The sequence below is a fragment of the Coenobita brevimanus genome, chromosome 84 (assembly GCF_032717465.1).
Source record: "Coenobita brevimanus isolate Jiangsu-jjx chromosome 84, ASM3271746v2, whole genome shotgun sequence".
Classification (NCBI taxonomy): Eukaryota; Metazoa; Arthropoda; class Malacostraca; order Decapoda; family Coenobitidae; genus Coenobita; species Coenobita brevimanus.
The window spans coordinates 44,413,548-44,434,360 of NC_137037.1; the positions used below are offsets into that span (position 1 = coordinate 44,413,548).

A 20,813-nucleotide genomic window follows, 5' to 3' on the forward strand; every position below is an offset into this window, starting at 1 on the left:
TATTTGAAGAAAGTTAGAGGACAAGTAGTATATATTGTGATAGAAGAGGAAACAGAAAATTACTCCCTTGAAGTGAGCGAGCGGGGAAAGATATATATATATCTATATATATATATATATATATATATATATATATACCTGTATATATATATATATATACACACACACACACACACACACACACACACACACACACCTGTATACAACTTGAAAGCACTCAGAGAGCTACGCATACATGCGCCAATGCCAATGCCATTAAAAAGGATCCGGATCCGGATCCGTGGATGTAGGATCCAGCTTCGCCCCCAAATTTAACCAATTCTTTCTTGGTCCTTGGACCACGTTTCTACAAAAAAATTCTTCATTGAGAATTTTTTGAGATATTGTGCGGGATACTCGGAATCCGGATCTAGATGTGGCCCAAAATTTAATCATATCTTCATTGGGCCATGGCCCACCCTTCCACATAATTTCATCAAAATCCGTTCGTAACTTTCTGAGTAATCCTGCTAACAGACAGTCAAGGAAACCAAGGCGGACTAACATAACCTCGTTGGCGGAGGTACTGAGAAGGTAAGAACGAGACAGGAAAGGCAGTGAAAAAGTACATCAGAAATGGTGATGAAAAATGAGTGAGAAAGTGTTTAGTACTTACTGAGAGAGAAGAAAGGACTAGCTGAGGGCCGGCAGGAGGTGTGTGTGTGTGTGTGTGTGTGTGTGTGTGTGTGTGTGTGTGTGTGAGAGAGAGAGAGAGAGAGAGAGAGAGAGAGAGAGAGGGGTGGTGTGAGAGAGTGACAAGGGAAAGGTGAAGGGTGAAGGAAGGTGGGCAGGAGCCAGACAGTAAGCTGGAGAAAGTGGTAAAGACAACTGAGAGAGAGAGAGAGAGAGAGAGAGAGAGAGAGAGAGAGAGTTAAAAGGAAAGGAGCTTAGGGAGCGTACGAAGACATGAGAAGTGGAAGGAAAAGAAATCACTAGATTAATGGAAAGTGGCAAGTGTAACAAGGGGATAAGTGTGGTGAGGTGGAGTGAGGTGAGGTGAGATGAGAGGTGAGGAGAGGAGGTATGGTGAGGTGAAAGGTGAGGAGAGGAGGTATGGTGAGGTGAAAGGTGAGGAGAGGAGGTATGGTGAGGTGAAAGGTGAGGAGAGAAGGTATGGTGAGGTGAGAGGTGATGAGAAGAGGTATGGTGAGAGGTGATGAGAGGAGGTATGGTGAGGTAAGCGATAAGGAGAGGAGGTGAGGTGAGATGAGATGTGAGGAGAGGAGGTATGGTGAGGTGAAAAAATGGGGCGAGATGAGATGAGGTGAAGTGAACTGAGGTGAGGGGAGGTGAAGTAAGGTTAAATGAGGGGTGTAGGTAACAACATGAATAAATAAAGGGATAAAGAATAACAAAAAGAAGAGAAAAAGAGCGCTGTGAGAGAGAGAATGGGACGAGAGAATAGTGACAGTGAGAGGAAAAGAGAGGAGTTAAAGTAAAAAAAAAAAAAAAAAGAGCAAGTGAAAAGGAGGAGAGGATTAACAGAAAAAAGAAGAAAATATGAGAGAAACGAAGAGACGCATCGATGGAACGAGAGGAGAGGAGAGAAAACGAAAGAAGAGAGCCAGAGAAGAGAGGGAAAGGCAAGCAGGACAGAGCTGTGATTTAGAGAGAGAGAGAGCGAGAGAGAGAGAAGGACAGAGCTGACCACCACCACCACAACCACCACCACCACCACCACCACCACCACCACCACCACCACCACCATTGAGCCACAAACTCAGCTAAAAGTTCCCAGCAACTCGTGCCTCTCACACTGCAAATTGTGCTCTAGTTCCCTGTCTCCCTTCCTCTGTTATGATCCTATTTCAAACACTTGCCACGAAATTACCAGAAGTGAGGGTGACTGATTGTATGTGGAACTCTAGGACGGTTTTCTGTGTAACTAAGACGATTTTGTGTAATTCGAGGACGGTTTTCTGTGCAACTAGGACGATTTTTGTGTAACTAAGGCGATTTCATGTGTAACTCTTAGATGGTTTTCTGTGTAACTAAGACGATTTCATGTGTAACTCAAACGGTTTTATGTGTAACTGACGATTTTACTCAGTTGATTGTGTGTGTAAAGTCAGACAATTGTGGTGTCCTTCCCTAACCCTCTGTTAAGCGTCTGTTTTAAGCATTTGAGAGGGAGTTGGCGGAAATAAGGATGGTTGATTGACTTCAGGCGGTTTTACTCAGTCTTAATATGGTTGGTTTTAGGTGATTCTCTCTCTCTCTCTCTCTCTCTCTCTCTCTCTCACATACAAACTATCTTATCTTTGTTATCCCCTTTATTAAGACGACTGGTGATTCCTTTTTTTATTTTATCTACCTGCAGACGATAAGGGGAGGCGGTGGTCGAGTGGTTAGAGATGTGGTTCGCTGTCTAAAAGGACGCGAGTTCAATCCCACCCTGGTGCAAGGAACAGTTGGATAATAAGAGGAAGTGATGGTCAGGTGGTTAGAGGTGTGGTTTGCTGTCTAAAAGGACGCGAGGTCGATCCTACCCTGGTGCAAGGAACAGTTTGATGATTTTAATTTTGCTGAAACCAGACTTTGCTGATCATCCACAATACCGCATGTCATAATAATAATAATAATAATAATAATAATGATAATAATAATAATAATAATAATAATAATAATAATGATAATAATAATAATAATAATAAAACTACCATCACATCAGTACTGAATGCGGCGACTCGAGCTTTTTTTTAGTGTGGACGGTGGGTATTTGCGCCCAAGCGGTGACGCGAAAAAGCATGTTGCAATTAGGCGGGTTACTGGGCCTCAGGGGAGAGAGAGAGAGAGAGAGAGAGAGCATCGGGCGTGTGAATTGTTGAGCGAATGAGGCTTTTTTTTTTTTTCTTTTTTTTTTCTTTTTTTTTTCCCATCTAAACTTGGTGGAGATTTTCGTCCTTTTTTTCAGCATATTTCACTCAGTTCAGTGTCAGAATTAGCGCCTGGTTACAGTGAGGTCAAGGTCGGACATAATCTGATGTATTTTGTCCGATCGCGGACACCAGAGAGAGAGAGAGAGAGAGAGAGAGAGAGAGAGTTCCTTATCATCTCTTTTGGTATGGAGTCGGACAAAATTCATCACTTTTTTTCTTAAATTCGTTTACTTTTTTCTTTCTTTCCTTTTTTTTTCTTTTTTTTTTTTTTTACTGCGTCTGTCTCACATTTAGGACTTTTTCGTTACTTTCCTCCTTGACGCCTTATGTCGAAGAGAATTACTCGTCGAATCTACCAAGCCTCCCTTGCCATAGAAATATTAGCCAGGTGTGGAAGGTGAGAAGTAGAATAGGTAAAATATCAGGTGAACTTTAACAGGTAAAATATCAGGCGAACTTGAATAGGTAAAATATCGGGGTTTTTGAGATTATATGGTATTCTAAGGTAATTGTATTTTATCACCTTAATGTATCTGAGACGAGGGTAAAAAGGAAAGGGAGACAGAGTGAGTCGCATTTAGGGTAGGTAAGTGGCAGGCAATTCAAGATACGTCTCTCTCTCTCTCTCTCTCTCTGTGACAGTAATTTTAGTAGTAGTGGTGGTGGTGATAGTGGTTGTAGTAATAGTAGTAGCAGTAGCAGTAGTCAGTAGTAAGAATAGTAGTAGTAGTATAGTAGTAACAGTAGTAGTAGTAGAGAAATGTATCAAAAAACAACCATTTAACAAATTTATCATTACGGTATATTACTCAAACAGTCACAATAAGAACATCAGAGCCATTAGTGCCACAGCAGGTACAAAAGACTAAAACAATGATTAGCATACACAAGTTTAATTACCTGTCGAAGACTTTATCAACAGGTATGCGCGAAAGTCTTTATCAAAATATCACACGACCGGCAATGATACTTTTTTTTTTCCCATGTGAAGCATTGTATAGTTTTTTTTTTTTTTTTTATGTGTCCGACTCTGGGCATAGGCTTCACAGCCTGCTATCAAGGCCCAGCAGTCCTCCTACATACCATACACCTCTACATGTCACCACTTCGGCGCTAACACCCACCGTCCATATTGAATACATGCTAGGGCTGTCTCATACAGGACTGGTGTATTGGTATTAGCGGGGGTATTTTTACGACATGTTGGCGGGTCTTCTGGTAGATCAGTAAAGCCTGATTTAATGAAATTCAAATCCTTAAACTGTTCCCTGCCCCAGCCGGGATTCGAACCTGGGTCCGTTGGGACTGCAGGCCACCTCTCTACCGATTGAACCACCGCCTCCCCCCCAGTTTATGGTTTAATTTCGTACATAAATTGAAGTGATGAGTGTCTGCTCTGAATCCACTCACATTGTAACTTACGGTCTAATTTACAAACAGACTTACGGCCACTTTTTCCAGTCGTGATTGCGACTCATTTTGCAGGACAGGCAAGGAAATGGGAGTGGAATGTCCTCCCATGTGTTCTGTTCCTCCTACAAAAAATAAATCCCACTTACGAGATGGAAATTGTCGTAAGTTGTATCTCCTCAGTGCAAGAGGAACAAGGACGGGTGAAATCAAAGTCTTCCTGTATCTCTAGTTCTTCCTCCAAATACAGTTATAAATTACGACATAGAATTGACGGTAAATATGTTCAGGAATCCCACCTCTGGACCATAATATTCCTTCACCTTTTGGTCGAACAGATATGAAATCTAAACTTAATATTGTGAAGAAAGGGTTGAGTTTTGAAGGTCGCATTTGTGGGTTTCTAAAATCATTGCTCACAGTCTCGTTGGTTATCGTCATGAGGTGGATCGTTATTTATGTCCGTGATTGTACATGGGTTATCCTGTGGCAAAGAGAGAGAGAGAGAGAGAGAGAGAGAGAAGAAAATGGGCAATTATTAACTCAGATCTAATTACTTTTTCTTGCTATCTCCAGACTTTTATTTATGTATTTATATTCCTTAAGGAGCCTTGAAAATGGAGAGGTTGGATACAGGCTTCTTTAAACCTTCATTTTTTAGAGATGTGTCCTAGATTGAATAAAATTTTGGTGGCAGAAAAAATGATTATTGAAATTTTTTTAGCGTAAAGTAGCTTGGAGGGAGGAAATAAAGTGACATCCTCGGGCTGAAGGGATTGATTGGTAAAAATAACAAAAATAATAATAGTAATAATAATAATAATAATAATAAAATCTTTGAGTCATCCTCGCTTAGAATTTATCTGTGTTAGGTTACCCAAGACTGACATCTCCATTAGCTCTCTGTCACTACTCCAAGCCTCTCTCTCTCTCTCTCTCTCTCTCTCTCTCTCTCATGCAGAAATGCGAAAAGTTATGTCGATCCACCTTTTTTAGTCGATCAGTTATGAAACACTAATTAAAAAAATGAAGAAGAAACAGCATTCCTCTTATCGCATCACAGGGTTTCATGTCATTTCCTCATTGTTTCATTATTTTTCACTATTTATCGTTTTGAAATAAATTGATACTTTGGCCTATGTTTGCAGTTTTACATTTCTTAATCATTCCATCTCTTCTTCTGCTTCCCTGTCTTCATTTTTACATTAGCGTCACTTCTATAGACCCCCTCCCCTTTTTTTTTTAGCCTTTCATCCAGCTTAATAATCTATCTGTCTGTCTATTGCCAAACGCCTTAATCACGTAAGGGGTGGCCACAAACAAATCGCCTCCATGTCGCCCTGTCCCCCGCCATTTCGCTGCTCCCTCCCGCAACTCATACCGCCCTCTATGATATACCTCTCCACTCCATCCCTCCATCTCATCCTAGGCCTCCCCCCTTCCTCTCGCCCCTCCACCTCCCTCACATACATTCCCCTCGTTAGTCTCGCTTTCCATCCTCTATACACGGCCAAGGACAGTATTACTTAGTCCCTCTTATATTATTTTTCCTTAATTAGTTTAGTATTCAGAACGCCCCAGTGGGAGTGACGTCCTTCATGGGTTCGATCCCCCCAAGAGGTGTCACTAGGGGCTTCTCAATCCTGTCGTGCCACCAGGGGAAGTAGCCTGGTCATCTACCCTTAAGTGTATTGGAGTTACACTTTAATCCACTTAAGGGCCTTGCTTACCTCTACCTCGAAGGGAGTAATGGCAAGGTGGCTCTTACCTTTCTTTACTGTATTTATTTTATTTTTATAATAAATATATCTACAGTCTATGTCACGGAATATCACGAACACCTGCAATTTTATTCATTTTTTTGTTTTTTATTTCCAAGGGTGAGGTTAATGGGCGTAAGTAATTAGTTCATTAATTTTTTCCATGAACTTTCGGGGGGGAAAAAAGTCACTGATTTCCTTTGACATTTCAGTGAGTATGATAGATTTAGGAGGCTTAATTTGTGATATAATTTGTTTAGTATACATCCAGTTAATCAAGGGTTTGTTTTTTTACCCTCTCTCACTTTTAAATGGATATATACAATAATTATTTTTTCCTGTACAAGACTAAGCTCATGAAGAATCGGCAGTGGAATGTGTATATATATCGGTATTGGATTGTGTGTGTGTGTTATTGAGCTGGTAGACGTATAGTTGGATTTCGAAGACGGGGTTTTCAAAGTTATTGCGCCTCTCTCTCTCTCTCTCTCTCTCTCTCTCTCTCTCTCTCTCTCTCATCGTTGTAAAGTGTATTGGCATCATTTTCTAATTATAAGTGTGTCTGTAAGTGGAGTGCATCTCTATATGTTTCTGTATATGTCTGGGCCGTTAAGTATCTATGTAACCATGTTTTTTTAAGATCTGTGTATATAACTGTCTATGTCTTCAGTTACATGTATAGCCAGGTGTATTTGATCAGTGTATCTGTGTATGATTTTATTGAGTGTCAAAATTATCAGTGTGTATATCTGTTTTTGTGTATAGTGAGAATCAAAATACATTATCTGTGTCACCGAAGTGTTTAATGATGAATGTTAGAGTGTCAAGAATGTATGAGTATTTTAAGTTATCTGGGTATGTGTGATTTGGTGTCAGTTTCATCTAAGTTTCTGAAAATGTCCTTAAGTTTTGTAATGCATCCTTTAATGTGTAGCCAAGAATCTGCGATTATCAGTATCTAAGTTATCTGTTGTTGTGATCCGATCCAGGTCTTGTTGTTCATTTCCTTTCAAGTTTCTAAGAATGTTCGTAAATTTCCCAGTGTATGCGTTAATGTGTAGAAAAAAAAAAAAACATGAGTATCCGTGAGTATCTTAAGTTATCTCTGCTGTCTGAACCATGTCCGTGTCCGTTTCATCAGTTTCTAATAGTATCCGAAGTTTCTAGACGTATCCGCTGATGTGTAGAGAATGTATGAGTTTCTAAGTTAAACGTGAGTATCTAAGTTATCTGGGTCTGTGTGATTTGTACCGGGTCTCCTAGTATCTCCTGTGAGCCATCGATGTTCACTAGTTCGTCTATGGTAGCGATGGTCACGTCAGGTCTCGTGTTGTTGTTCTTACTGTCTTTCTTCCCCTTCTTTTTCCTCTCCTTTCCTTTTTTCTTCCCTTGGTCGGGGCTTAGCGTCTGGCCCTCGCAGGTGTAGTAAAAGGCGGAGTGTCGGCTGTAGGCAACCACCCCAGCAATGATGATGGCGAGGAGCAGCAGCACCACACAGCACGCCACCACGATGACCATGTTGAGGTGCTGATGGAGAAGACTGGTCAGGGTCAGTTCTGGGTCGGACTGGTGTGGGTGGTGAGTAAGCTGTGTACGAGGCAGCATGGGCTGCTTGGTGGGATCAGGAAGAGCTGGGGGTGTGTGCCAGGATGGAGCTGCTGCCGGTAGCTCCTGAGGGCATGACGGCAGGTCCCCTGGGGGTAGCATGGCCAGCTCTAGCCCCTCCACCCCCAGGGGCCCCACACACCGCAAGCAGGTCCATACCCGCGGCTCATCACACCCAGACTCCTGGTCAGGGGCTCCTTGGAGCCAGGCCAGTAGGGGTCCTACGTGGCACAGGTCGCACTGCCATGGGTTACCTTCCAGTCGCAGTTTCCGCAGATTAGGGGAGGCAGTGATGGCAGCCACCACTTCCTCATCCAGGCCACGGAAGCTGTTGCGAGATAGGTCGAGGGTCTGGAGCTGTGGTGCATTGAGGAGGGCATCGGTGGGAAAGTGGGAGAGGTAATTGGAGGAGACGTTAAGATGGAGGAGGCTGGAAAGATTGGTAAGAAGGCCGGGAGGGAGGCGCATGAGGCCCATGTCTCCCAGACCTAGGCGCTGCAGGTTGTGGGCTGTTGGCAGAACCCGCATCAGCTGCTCCATGTGCAGGGAATTGCCAGACAGATGCAGCTCCTCCAGGTTCTCTAAGGCCTCTCTTATAGCCTCTGTCTCCAGTGTCACCAGCCGGTTGTAGGAGAGGTCGAGGAAGATGAGGGAGGTGTTGGTGAAGGCATCAGGCTCGACGCGGGTGATGCTGTTGTGGGCCAGGTGCAGCATGGTGACCCGTGACCCGGCCACCACACCGCGCTCCACAAACGTGATCAGGTTGGCGCCCAGGTTGAGAGCCAACAGTTGTTGTAGGTAGGTGGCCACGCCAGGGGGCACCTGTGTCAGGCGGTTGTGACGCAGGTCCAGTGTGTGTAGGTTGGGCAGAGCTTCTAACAATGACCTACTGATTGAGGAGAGACCACACCCGCCACACACCAGTTGTTGCAGCTCTGGCACGTCTGAGAACTGTTCTGGATGGAGGTCACCTAGTGGATTGTAACTCAGGTCGAGGCGCTCCAGCCGTGTCAGGCCGAAGAAGACCCGGGGCACCAGCTCCGGCACCATGTTGTGGGCCAGTGTGAGGAAGCGCAGCCGCCGCACATACCGGAACACTGCTGACGGCACAGATTCAATGAGGTTATGGCTGAGATCAAGATGCCGCAGGGCCTCAGCACCCTGGAAGTTGGTGTCCATAAGGGCGGCGATGTGGTTGTGGGTGAGGTTGAGGACATGGAGGCTTTGTAGACCCCAGAAGGTGTGGGCACCGAGGGCGGGAATATTGGCGCGAGTGATGTGAATCTCCTCCAGACGCCTCATTCCCTTGAATATGGGCCCGAGGGTTAGGGTGTTGGGGCGGTGAGGCGGGGCAGTGATGACTAACACCTCCGTTGCCACACCAACCTTGCTCATGGGGATAGGGTCTGTCATACCCCCACCCTCGCACACCACCGCCCGCCTCCCCCGCCCATCCAGGCTACAGCGGCAGGCCGACGGGCATGATGCCGCTCCAGCGTCGCACACCAGCACCGCCAGGAACAACACCTGTGGGCAGAGGAGAGATTAGTGTGTTAGTATGGCAGTGCCGTGAATTGTTCAGATGAAAGAATTAATATTGTGTACTTAAACCTTAAATCGTTAAGTGGAATGTAAGTTCTATATTTTTTAGAGAATATAGGCTATGTGGGTATTGGTTATAATAATCAGCCTTCATCGCACAAGGGAGCAGTCAGCAACGGTTTAGAGAGATCAGACACCATTACCCGTGTTTGGAAATTGTTTACTGAGGAATTGCAACAGTTTAGGCTGGACTTGGTCCCACCGCCGCCCTCCCTACTATCCCCCTCCTCACTCCTAACTTCAGCTCCCCTCTCTTTCCTAATCACCCTACATCGTACCCGAAGAGCCAGTGTGGCCAAAAATGTTCTTTCTCCCCAGTAGTCAGTTTGCAGATGTTATAATTTTTGGATGTTTAGATTACTGGAGGGAAGGTTAGACTTTACTGACAGGCACATGTGGTGGTTTGATGGTGAGAAAACACCAGTGGGAGTGATGGCTTTATATAAAGGTTGTAGGGTTCGTTCCTAAATCGTGACCAGAGATTATTCTCTCATGTAAGGCCATCAGGGGAAGTAGGCTGGTCATCTACCTGTGGTCTGGTTATGTACCTCTGAATGCACTGGACTGTGGTAGCCTAGCCTCGGGCCCCTACGCCTCGAAATGTTTAGTTCGGAGTTGGCTGTTAACCGTTACACGACGTGGCCCATGATTTTCGTAGCCGTGAACCAGAAACACAGAACCGCCTTAACGCCCAGGGTTCCAGGTCTTACTCTCAGCTTAAAATTGGGTCAGCTGGAAAAAACACAAATTTTTCAAACGATAAGAGGGTTAATGTTACTTTTGTTCATTCACTTCAACTTGGCCCAAATTCATGTCCTGTTGCAGACTATTTCCCGTAGTTCACTGGCATAGTAGGACAGTGCTACGACTCTACAGTACATTCTCACCATAGCACTTGTTTGTGACTAGCACTGCATTCTGGTGTTAATTTCTTGCTACAGCTCAGCGTTAAAGGTGGGGAGGTGTCAATTTTAGGCCAAGGGAAAGTGAATAGAATATAATTTTAACTCTCTGAGCCTCCTATACTCGCTCAGTGGAATAAAATCGTTCAGTGTTAGCTGGAACAGAACAGTAAAGTTACCCTGACCATGAAAGGGTTAATGGTACCAGTATTTACACTCAGGCTGTTACTCTCACGTTAAAAATAAATAAATAATGAATAAATAAAAATTATGTGGCATTAACTTGAACAGAATACAGGTTTTGTTCCAACTATGAGATGAACAGGAAATCGTCTGAACAACTTGAACCAGAGGACGTTACTTTTATTCATCCTGCCATCTCCGGACGATTTCTTTTTCTGCTTTGGATAGACTTTTTGATCTGGAGGGGTTAGGTAACAGCCTCCATCGATCCATTCACATTTAGACTCCCTCCTTCATTGAATAAAAATCGTCTGGTGATGCCCTGAGTAGATTACAAAATGTCTTCGTAGTGCAAGTCAACTCCGGTTCCATAACGTAATTTTGAAGGGGTTAATGAAGGCCGCATCTAACCCTTCCTGTTTGGCAAGTGGTCTGGGGCAGTAAGACTATTGTAAAAAAAAAAGTCGTCGTAGTCGTAGTAGTACCGGTAGTAGTAGTAGTAGTAGTAGTCGTAGTAGTAGTGGTAGTAGTAGTAGTAGTAGTAAAGGCGATTAATAATAACAGATACACTAAAATCATGGAACAGTCAGTACTCGACGTTTATAGTGTGTACTCTCAACATCAAAACCGATTAAATTCAGAGGAGGCTGGTGTTTGGTTAAATAGCCTGAGCGGATTAGGCAGAGTGCTGCATAATGGCCAGTTCAGAGGCAGGTGTGAGTGGTCAAGTGGTTAGGGAAATGATCCGCTGCGTGAAAGGACGCGAGGTGGATTCGAGGCTGGAGCAGGAAACAGTCCGGTGATCTGGATTTCGTTACCATGCATTCCAGGGGGAGGCAGAGGTCAAGCGGTGAGTGAAATGATCTGTGTAAAAGGACGCGAGTTCGATCTCAGCGTACAGTGGGAAACGGTTTCATGATTTGTATTTCGGTAAAACAGACAACTGATCTTCCAATAAGACCCACCGACATGACACAAGAACTCTCCCGCTAATACCAGCACGTCAGTTATAAAAGTGACAGCCCTAATTTGTATTCATTATGGATGGTGGGTATTAGCGCCAACGTGGTGACTTGCGAAGGTGTGTAACACGTAGGAGGACTGATGGGTTCCAAGGAGGGTTGTAGGTGGGCAAGATCACAACCATACTTAAATTATGCACACTCCTTCCTGTTGTATTTACTTATTTGTTTATTTTACCGCGGCTGTTCATCAATAAATCCAGCTATAGTCTGTTTGTTATTACCTGGCAGAACTGGGCCACGTCTGCAACTATAAATACTCTGTCGTGGTTGCCTGAAATTCAGTGAGCCTTCGTTGTGAGGTAGATATGAGTCTCCTTGGTTACTAGTCAGATCTACCCTCGAGCCTCACGACACTTGTCCATGAGGTGTTCTGAATGGGGTTAGGGATCTTTGTAGGGATAGAGTAAAAGCGCTTTATTTACTTTTCATTTTTCACATGTGGGTACTCAGGGTCGCCGATTTAAAGTCCAAATTCCATAAACATAGGTAGAGGTGTGCAAGTATTTCTCTTCCTTTAGTAGAGCAGAATATTTGGAACTCTTTCCTGGATGAATTTGTTCCCCGTCCCACTGTCAAAGCCTTTAAGAGACTTTTTACCATTGTCCTCCCTAACATGCCTTACAACTATACTGTATGACTTTCCTATGCATTTAAAGCCTATTACACTCTAGCCTTTGCCTGTAACCCCTCTCCATGCAATATATATAGCTTCATGCTGCTATCAGTCTGTCATCTTAATCGCAGTACATAATAATAATCTTTCACCTTAATTCCAACACACGTTATCAGTCTGTCACCTTAATTCCAGTACATATTATCAGTCTGTCACCTTAAATCCAGTACATATTACCAGAGTATCACCTTAATTCCCAGTACATATAATCAGTCTGTCACCTTAACTCCCAGTATATATATTCCACTGTCTTTCTATTGAGGATGCACCCAATCAGTCACACTACCGTTCTAATCGCAGTCCATCCCATTGCCTGGGTGGATTATGTTCTTGGGCCCGTTCCCCTTGTTCTGGTTGTCAAGGGAAGAGACAAATGGCCGCGGCTGCACGAATTAAGATAAGCAAGTCAGTGCTCGAAGTTGGACACATATTAAAAGAAAATGTGTCTTACTGTAATCGAATTGTTTTCATCTGATTAACTGAAAAACTTTCCATCTTGAATACTATATCGTGGTTAATTCGATGAGTCTTTGTTATGAGGTAGGAGTGAGTGTCCCCGTTCGTTCGTTCGTTCGAAGATTTCCTGCACATATAGTGCAGGCCGGGCCATACATTAGCCCGGTCAGTGGTGTATGGGCTTGTTAAAAATAGTAAGTGGGGAGAACAGGACCAGGGGGTTCCCATGTTTACTAGTCAGATCAACCCTCCAGGCTGCCTACTTACACTTGATCATCAACAGAGCTGACAGGGGTTGGGGATCTTTTGTCAGGTCAGGACAAACGCGCTATAATAATTTCTACACTGGGGGGAAGCAAGACAACCTCCACCCCCCTCCCTCTTCACGTGTTCTTTCTGGACAAACCTATATCAATTCCCGAGCAATGTTGTTGGACGTGATTCCAGGAGGTAAAGAGCTCTTCTTTTAAAAAATAGCAAATAAAATTCAAAACAGCAACACGTTCACATGCAGAGTAATCACTAAATGGAACAAATTGCCTGAAACATTTGCGAGTGATGCTTTTATCAGTGTGTTTCATGGGCTGCATACACGGTCAGTCATGATTGGATAGGCATGGTTATTGTATAGGTATAACCCTCGTGTATGAGTGATTGAAGACTTGCGCAAGTGATTAAAGAGCATCCAACATGGTTTGATATTTATCGTCAGCCATGACACTTGTACAAACAGATTGACGGTGTATGGGAATGACTGCGTGATTTTGGCCCTGATAAAGGACCTCGTATGTGGAACTTGATCTTTTCTTACGTTAATCCTTCGTCTGCACTCTTTATTTACTCTTTTTCTTGGGCTTTGTGATCTCTAGATCATGGGCGTTGCAAGAAAAAAAAAATAATGATGACCAAGGAGTAGCAAAGTCCAGTTACGAGGTGGCCCCCAAAGAAATCTCTTTGGGGGAAGCCGTGGATATTCCCTCGTAAATTCTGGGGTGACTAAGTTTATTTCAGGGGTGGTCAGTGCCACCATGGCCACCCCTCTGGTTACGCCACCGCTCTAAAGATTATTTATTGCAATACGTATGGCCTCAGTACTCATCTCTACGAGGTGCCTCACACACGATGACCGAAGATTGCACAGTCTCGTTATTAGTGTATGGACAAAACCCGTGTTGCAGTCACTGTGATTACACATTCAGGACTGACCGTGTATGGAGCTCTTAAGGGGAATAGTGATAAGTATGTAGCATAGACAAAGCTGGACGCGGCCAGTAGGATTTAGGACCATATTTGAGGTATCGTAGATGGCGTTGTAGTTAGTCGTCATTAGTTATTCATTTGGTTATGATACCGTAACATGTGCTTGTATGTTACTTGTGTAATTTTAATATCGACTCCAGTTTGCATAAAAAGCATACCCGAGGAACTGATGTGTAATTTGCAGAATAAAACGCCAAGGAAGAGTTAGAAAATCTCCAAAACCACTTAAAAACTTCCTCTTTGGATCACTAGTACTACCCGTGTGTGTGTGTGCGTGTGTGTGTGTGTGTGTGTGTGTGTGTGTGTGTGTGTGTGTGTGTGTGTGTGCAAGTTCTTTTGGTAAATCTGCTGTGTGACCGATAAGGAAAACACTCAACAAACATTCCCTGCAGACTACGACATGTGCAAATCCAAGTCCACATTTCAGTTCGAAGTGGCAGCCTAAGTTTCGTTGCACATTTCTTAAAGTGATTTATGCGTATTGCATCGTACCATTCATTTGTATGTTATTTCTTTCATTGTAGACATTTTTGCATCAGAGACATACATGAGGGTAATATGTGTAGTGTGAAGAAGGATTCGCCAAAGAAGAAGTGTTACGATATTCACTGGTACTTTGAATACGTGCCTAATGAATAAGAGTGATATTCCCGTCCGTTAAGGAGAATACCCAGCAACTTTTTCTCAATTAAAGGTATATTTCTGCACGCACCACGTTAGTACTGTCCTCTATGTCGTATTTGCAATCCGTGTCGACGATGAAAAAACGGGAACAGCGTAGAATTGTATTAATGTGTTACGTGCAAAATAGCTCTCATGACTGGACTCTCACACTGCCTTATTGCAGAACTTCTATCAGAACTCCTGTATTCCCCGAACTGCATATCTTTGGAACTCCCATCCCCACATTAGTTTCCCTCCAAGCTTCATCCTGCAACCGTTTTAAGTCCAACAGTTACAGATTTTTTAATGAAGGGAGGACACCTGTAATCTGGTGTATGGATTTTTTTAAAATTTAACAAGTTCTTCCTTGCTCTGTTCATCTTCTATAAAAAAATGTACCAGACAACCTCCCAGGCTTACGAGAAAACCATCCTAAGTCTGTCCTCCTCCACCTTCCCACAACAGGACCACTATGTCACCCCCCTCACCTGAGCCCGGGGTTACAGCGATGCAATATGGCCAAGCTTTTCCCTGTTTATTGGGCGGATCTGGACCCGGGTTGGCCAAAAATTTTCATAGAGCGTAATTAGTTGTGTGTGTAGGTCAGAACCGGTTATTGCATCATGGAATGTGTCAAAACGGGCTGCAGTTACCACCAGCCTTTTTAAAACAATTTGTCGAAAAAGCTGTCCCGGTCATTGGGTTAACCAGTCAGCCGAGAGGGGTTTTACTGCTGTGTTTTTCCGGACCGCAGCTGAGCCAGGCGACCGCGCGGCCCCACAGCACAGCACAGCACAGCACAGCACTGCACAGCACCATATTATAGCTCATCATAACAACACCATACCACACAGCACAGAACAACACACCACCATATCACAGCTCAGCATAACAGCACCATACCACACCACGCCATACCACACAGCACAGCACAACACAGCACACCACACCACACTACACCACACCACACCACACCACACCACACCACACCACACCAAACCAAACCAAACCACACCACACCACACCACACCACACCACACGACGGCACAGCTTCCAGTATTTTTTCAGTTTTATTCCTGCTATCTCCAGACGATTTTCTTCAGCTTATGATGCTTTTCGAACAGGAGGGGCTAGATCAAGCCCTCATTATTCCCTTCGCAGCCAGTCCTCTCCCTGTGATGAATAAAATCGTCTGGATGTAGCAATAATAATAAAAAATCGTCCTAGCAGTTGACGGGGTTAAGTCTGAATGAAATACACAGGCATCCATGGCAACGAAAAGATTGTGTACATTTTCTCCACTCACTTTTTCAGAGAGAGAGAGAGAGAGGGAGAGAAAGAGTCATCAAAGAGGTAAGAGGCACAGATTTATGGACGGGTTCAGAAATACACATATTGAAGCTTAAATAATAACTCTGCATCACTCTCTCTCTCTCTCTCTCTCTCTCTCTCTAAGATGCTTAGAGAGAGGGCGGGAAATACAGAACTTTATATATGGAAGAAAAAAAGGATAATCGGATTGGGAGAGAGAGAGAGAGAGAGAGAGATCGGTTAGCTGCTGTCATTTTTTTTTTTTCTTTTTTACATGTCCGACTCTGGGCAACGGCTTCAGGGCGGCCTATTTCTCGGGGGCAGTGACCTATCCCAAGGCCCAGTAGTCCTCCTACACCTCCACATGTCCCCACTTCGGCGCTAACACCCACCATCTTTATTGAATACATGCTAGGGCTGTCTCAAACAGGACTTGAGTAAATACTTCACGACAGATTTTATTAAACCGAGAATGAGAATATGCGGGTAAAGGTAGAGAGAGAGAGAGAGAGAGGGAGAGAGGGTCGTGGAAGTTTGATTTATGCAAGTGTAATTTTTTGGCAGTGTTGTCAGTGGCTTTACTGGTGGGTGAAATACAGTCAGGTCTGGTTTCGTGTTAGAGAGAGAAAGAGAGGGAGAGAGAGAGAGAGAGAGAGAGAGAGAGAGAGAGAGAGAGAGATGAATCCTGAAATATTTGACGTTTACGTAATTTTATTCACATTCTCTCTCTCTCTCTCTCTCTCTCTCTCTCTCTCTCTCTCTCTCTCTCCACACACACACACACACACACACACACACACACACACACACACACACACACACACACACCTGATCTTCCTATTCCTCTCACTCCTCCTCCTTCCCACTCCTTCCCTTCCCCTTCCAAACCCTCCCTTCCCCTCCCACTCCTTCCCTTCCCCTTCCAAACCCTCCCTACCCCTCCCACTCTTTCCCTTCCCCTCCCTCTTTTATCAGAGTAACTCAGACCGATCTAGCGCTTTGGATTTGCCTCATTTCCACAAGAATACGCTTGACTGGATCAGAAATACGCTTAAGTGCCGGGAAATAGGCTTGTGTGGATGAAAATAGGCTTGGGTGAATGAAAGATAGGCTTGGGTGGATGAAAAACAGGCTTGGATGGATGAAAAATAGGATTGGGTGGATGAAAAATAGGCTTGGGTGGATGGAAAATGGGCTTGGATGGATGAAAAATAGGCTTGGGTGGATGGAAAGTAGGCTTGGGTGGATGCAAATAGGCTTGGGTGGATGAAAAATAGGCTTGGGTGGATGGAAATAGGCTTGGGTGGATGGAAAATAGGCTTGGGTGGATGAAAATAGGGCCGAGCAATCAAGATACTGTTTGTTCTCAGCGCTTTGCATGATTGGATTTTTTTTTTTTTAAGAGTGGAATATGTGAGCTTAAAACACACACACACACACACACACACACACACACACATGATTGAATATTTTGACTTGAAGAGTGGAGTATATGAGCTTTCCTAAAACACACACACACACACACACACACACACACACACACACACACACACACACACACACACACACACACACACACACACACACACACACACACACACACACACACACACTTCACAGAAACGTGTATACAGGCACCAATCGTTTCTTTCGCAAAACACTTTCACTCACACATTTTTCCAAACTAGTTCCTCTTGCCATCCTCCCTTCCAGTCTCTCAAAACCAAAACTATGCTGGAATTTAAAACTAAGCTGGATTTCAAAACTAAGCTGGAATTTAAAAAGTAAGCTGAAATCTAAAACTAAGCTGGAATTTAAAACTAAACTACAATTTAAAACTAAGCTGGAAATTAAAGCTAAGCTGGAAATCAAGGCTAAGCTGGAAATTAAAACTAAGCTGGAATTTAAAAAGAAGCAGGAATTTAAAACTAAGATGGAATTTAAAACTAAGATGGAATTTAAAACTAAGCTGGAATTTATAACTAAGCTGGAATTTAAAACTAAGCTGGAATTTAAAGCTAGGCTGGAATTTAAAACTAAGCTGGAATTTAAAACTGAGTTGGGATTTTGAAGTGATTTTGGGGGCTGGTGAGAAAGACGACTTAGTCCCTCTTTAGCAGGATTGGCGGAGTTTTTATAAGCATTTAATCCCATAGGTATTTTATTCTGTTTAACGTCAGACGATTTTATTCAGTTCAGTGCCAACCCTGACCAGCAAAGGGATTTAATTTTTCTGTTGGATGGCGTGGGTATATTTTCTTTTCCATTACCAGACGATTTTGTTCAGCTGGGAAGAGACATTTCGTAAGGATGGGTTCAGGAGATTTATTCATTTTATCGCATTTATGGTACTCAGACTTGGCAGAGATTTCAAACCTCTTTCATCATGGCCACGTGTACTCGGATTGGAGGGTCGATTTGACTAGTAACCAAGGAGACTAAATCCTACCTCAAAACTTAAGGCTCAAAGATTTTCATGCAACCACGACTTAGTATCCAATTTCCGGGAGTGGTCCAGTTCCATCATATGAAATAAAAGGGTCGTAACTCTTTCAAAGCAGTGACATTTTTCCCTTTACTATAGTCAAAAGAGAGTAACCTTTGACAGTGAAGGTCGCGTGTTTTATATATAAATCAGTATACGTCCCCTCTTTTCCGCGTTCCCTTCTCTTGCAATGGAAAGGGTGTGAGGTGTTGCAGAGTTCTGGCTGAACTTTCGATATGTTCCGTATTTTAGCCCATGGGGTTACGTTGTGATTTTTATTTACCGTGCAATATACATACATATATATATATAACCAGACTCCTTATTCCCATAAGGGGTGGCCACAAAACAGTCGCCTCCATGTCGCCCTGTCCCTTGCCGTTTGGCTGCCCTCCGCCCAGCTAGGACCCCCCCCCCTTTCTCTCATTTATATCTCCATTCCATCCCTCCATTTCATCCTCGGTCTCCTCATCCCCCTCCCCCCTACACTTTACTCACATACAGTCTCCTCGTGAGTCTCTGACTCTCCATCCTCTCCACAAGACCAAAGCACCTCAGTGTATGTCTCTTAACGCTTTCTATCACCTCCACATCCACACTACAACTCTCCTTCACTTCCTCATTTGTTAGCCTGTCTCTCCATTAACTCCACATGCTCCTTTCAGATAACTCATTACCTCCGTCAACAAGGTTGGAGGAGGTTATGTAGTCACCTATGTTTGTCTGTCTTTCTGTTTGACCAAACGATATCTCCAAAAGTTCTATATGAATTTCAATTAAATGTAGTGGAAGGGTGGGCCACTGGCCAAGAAAGAAGTTATTAAATTTTGAGTCCGATCCGGATCCGGATCCTATATATAATATCTCCAGAAGTTCTCATTGAATGTCAATAAAATTTTGTGGAACAGTGGGCCATGGGCCAAAGAACAATTGATTAAATTTGGGGGCGGATTCGGACTTAATTTCCACACAATACCTCAGGATCCGATTCCGGATCCTTTTTTTAATGGCAGTGGCATTGGCGGAGGAATACGCTGTATGAGTGCACTAGTTTCCACTATCCGCACTCGTGACTTGCGTCCTTCCGACAATAAATATATATATATATATATATATATATATATATATATATATATATATATATATATATATATGGTATATATTATATATATATATATATATTTGTTTACTATTTTTTTTTATTTGTTTTGGGGTGTGAGCTAGTCAGAATACAAGAATACGAATCACTGAGTTGTAGCTGAAGAAAATCTGAGTTTGATTTTTTAAAATCCTACATCTTCTAAAATTATTAAATATTCAGTAACTCAGCTCGTGGGTTTCTCTCTCTCTCTCTCTCTCTCTCTCTCTCTCTCTCTCGGTGTGAACTTGCTCGAATACTGGAACAAGGAACCACTGGGGCGTAAGTGAAGAAAATCTGCCACACTTCCATGCACCCAAAAAAAAAAAAAAAAAAAAAAAAAAAAAATCCTTAAAGTTTGTGAATAATTTTGAGGAAAAGTTTGAAGCTTACAGGGCAGATGGGTTCAGGTGTGGAAAATGCCAGAGTGGAAATAGTTCTCTCTTGGACAAATATATATATACGAATGTTGTATGTATGGTAGAGTTAGTGCCTGTGTGTGTGTGTGTGTGTGTGTGTGTGTGTGTGTGTGTGTGTGTGTGTGTGTGTCTGTGTGTGTGCGTGTGTGTGTGTGTGTGTGTGTGTGTAGATGAAGGTATATTGCCTGAGACTGTGTGTGTGTGTGTGTGTGTAGATGAAGGTATATTGCCTGAGACTGTGTGTGTGTGTGTGTGTGTAGATGAAGGTATATTGCCTGAGACTGTGTGTGTGTGTGTGTGTGTGTGTGTGTGTGTGTGTGTGTGTGATGAAAGGTATTGCTTGCCTTCATCAGTTTGAGAGAGAGAGAGAGGGAGAGAGAAGAGGGGGGGGGAGGAAAGTCAGTGCAGAGGATTACTACACTTGCTTTCACCAGTGCTTGAGAGAGAGAGAGAGAGAGATCCTTGTGAGTAATAGCGTGTGTGTGTGTGTGTGTGTGTGTGTGATAGAATGTGCTTTGAAATGCATGTATGTAAAGTGCGTGGATGCCAGTGTAGGATGTGTGTGCATATGAAGGTCAGAGTGTGTGTAGGAGTATATTTCCACACCATAAATGAAAAATGCTGTTGGAAGTCTCTCTCTCTCTCTCTCTCTCTCTCTCTCTCTCTCTCTCTCTCTCTCTCTCTCTCTCTCTCTCTCCTCACTTTTTTCACAAGATTGTCACACTATTTTACTCGAATCTTTTATTTTCACTTACATATTTTCAAATCAGGTTCCTCTTTTTCTTAAATGTCTGTTTTTCTCTCAGTTCTCACGTTTTCCGTGTTTTTTATTTTTATTTTAGCGTTGCAAATTCACTCAGATTCCACTTTTTTCAATTATCACCTTTGTATTCTGCTTTTTAATGTAATTCATGTCTCTTGTTTCACATAAATCTCGCTTTTTTACTGAGATCTCACCAATTTTTATTTATTCTACTCTTTGCACTCCTGCCAGGCTACAGTT

At 43.3% G+C, this 20,813-nt stretch overlaps 1 protein-coding gene across 1 annotated transcript in view; it reads right to left on the reverse strand.

The window, feature by feature from the left end:
* Positions 1 to 7,295: 7,295 nt before the first annotated feature.
* LOC145410153 (uncharacterized) overlaps positions 7,296 to 20,813 on the reverse strand; it is a 64,772-nt gene continuing 51,254 nt past the window's right edge. Inside the window, exon 5 of the mRNA XM_080280351.1 lies at positions 7,296 to 9,220. Coding sequence (XP_080136477.1) covers positions 7,310 to 9,220 — 1,911 coding nt within the window. The 3' untranslated portion in view covers positions 7,296 to 7,309. The remainder of the gene's footprint in view (positions 9,221 to 20,813) is intronic.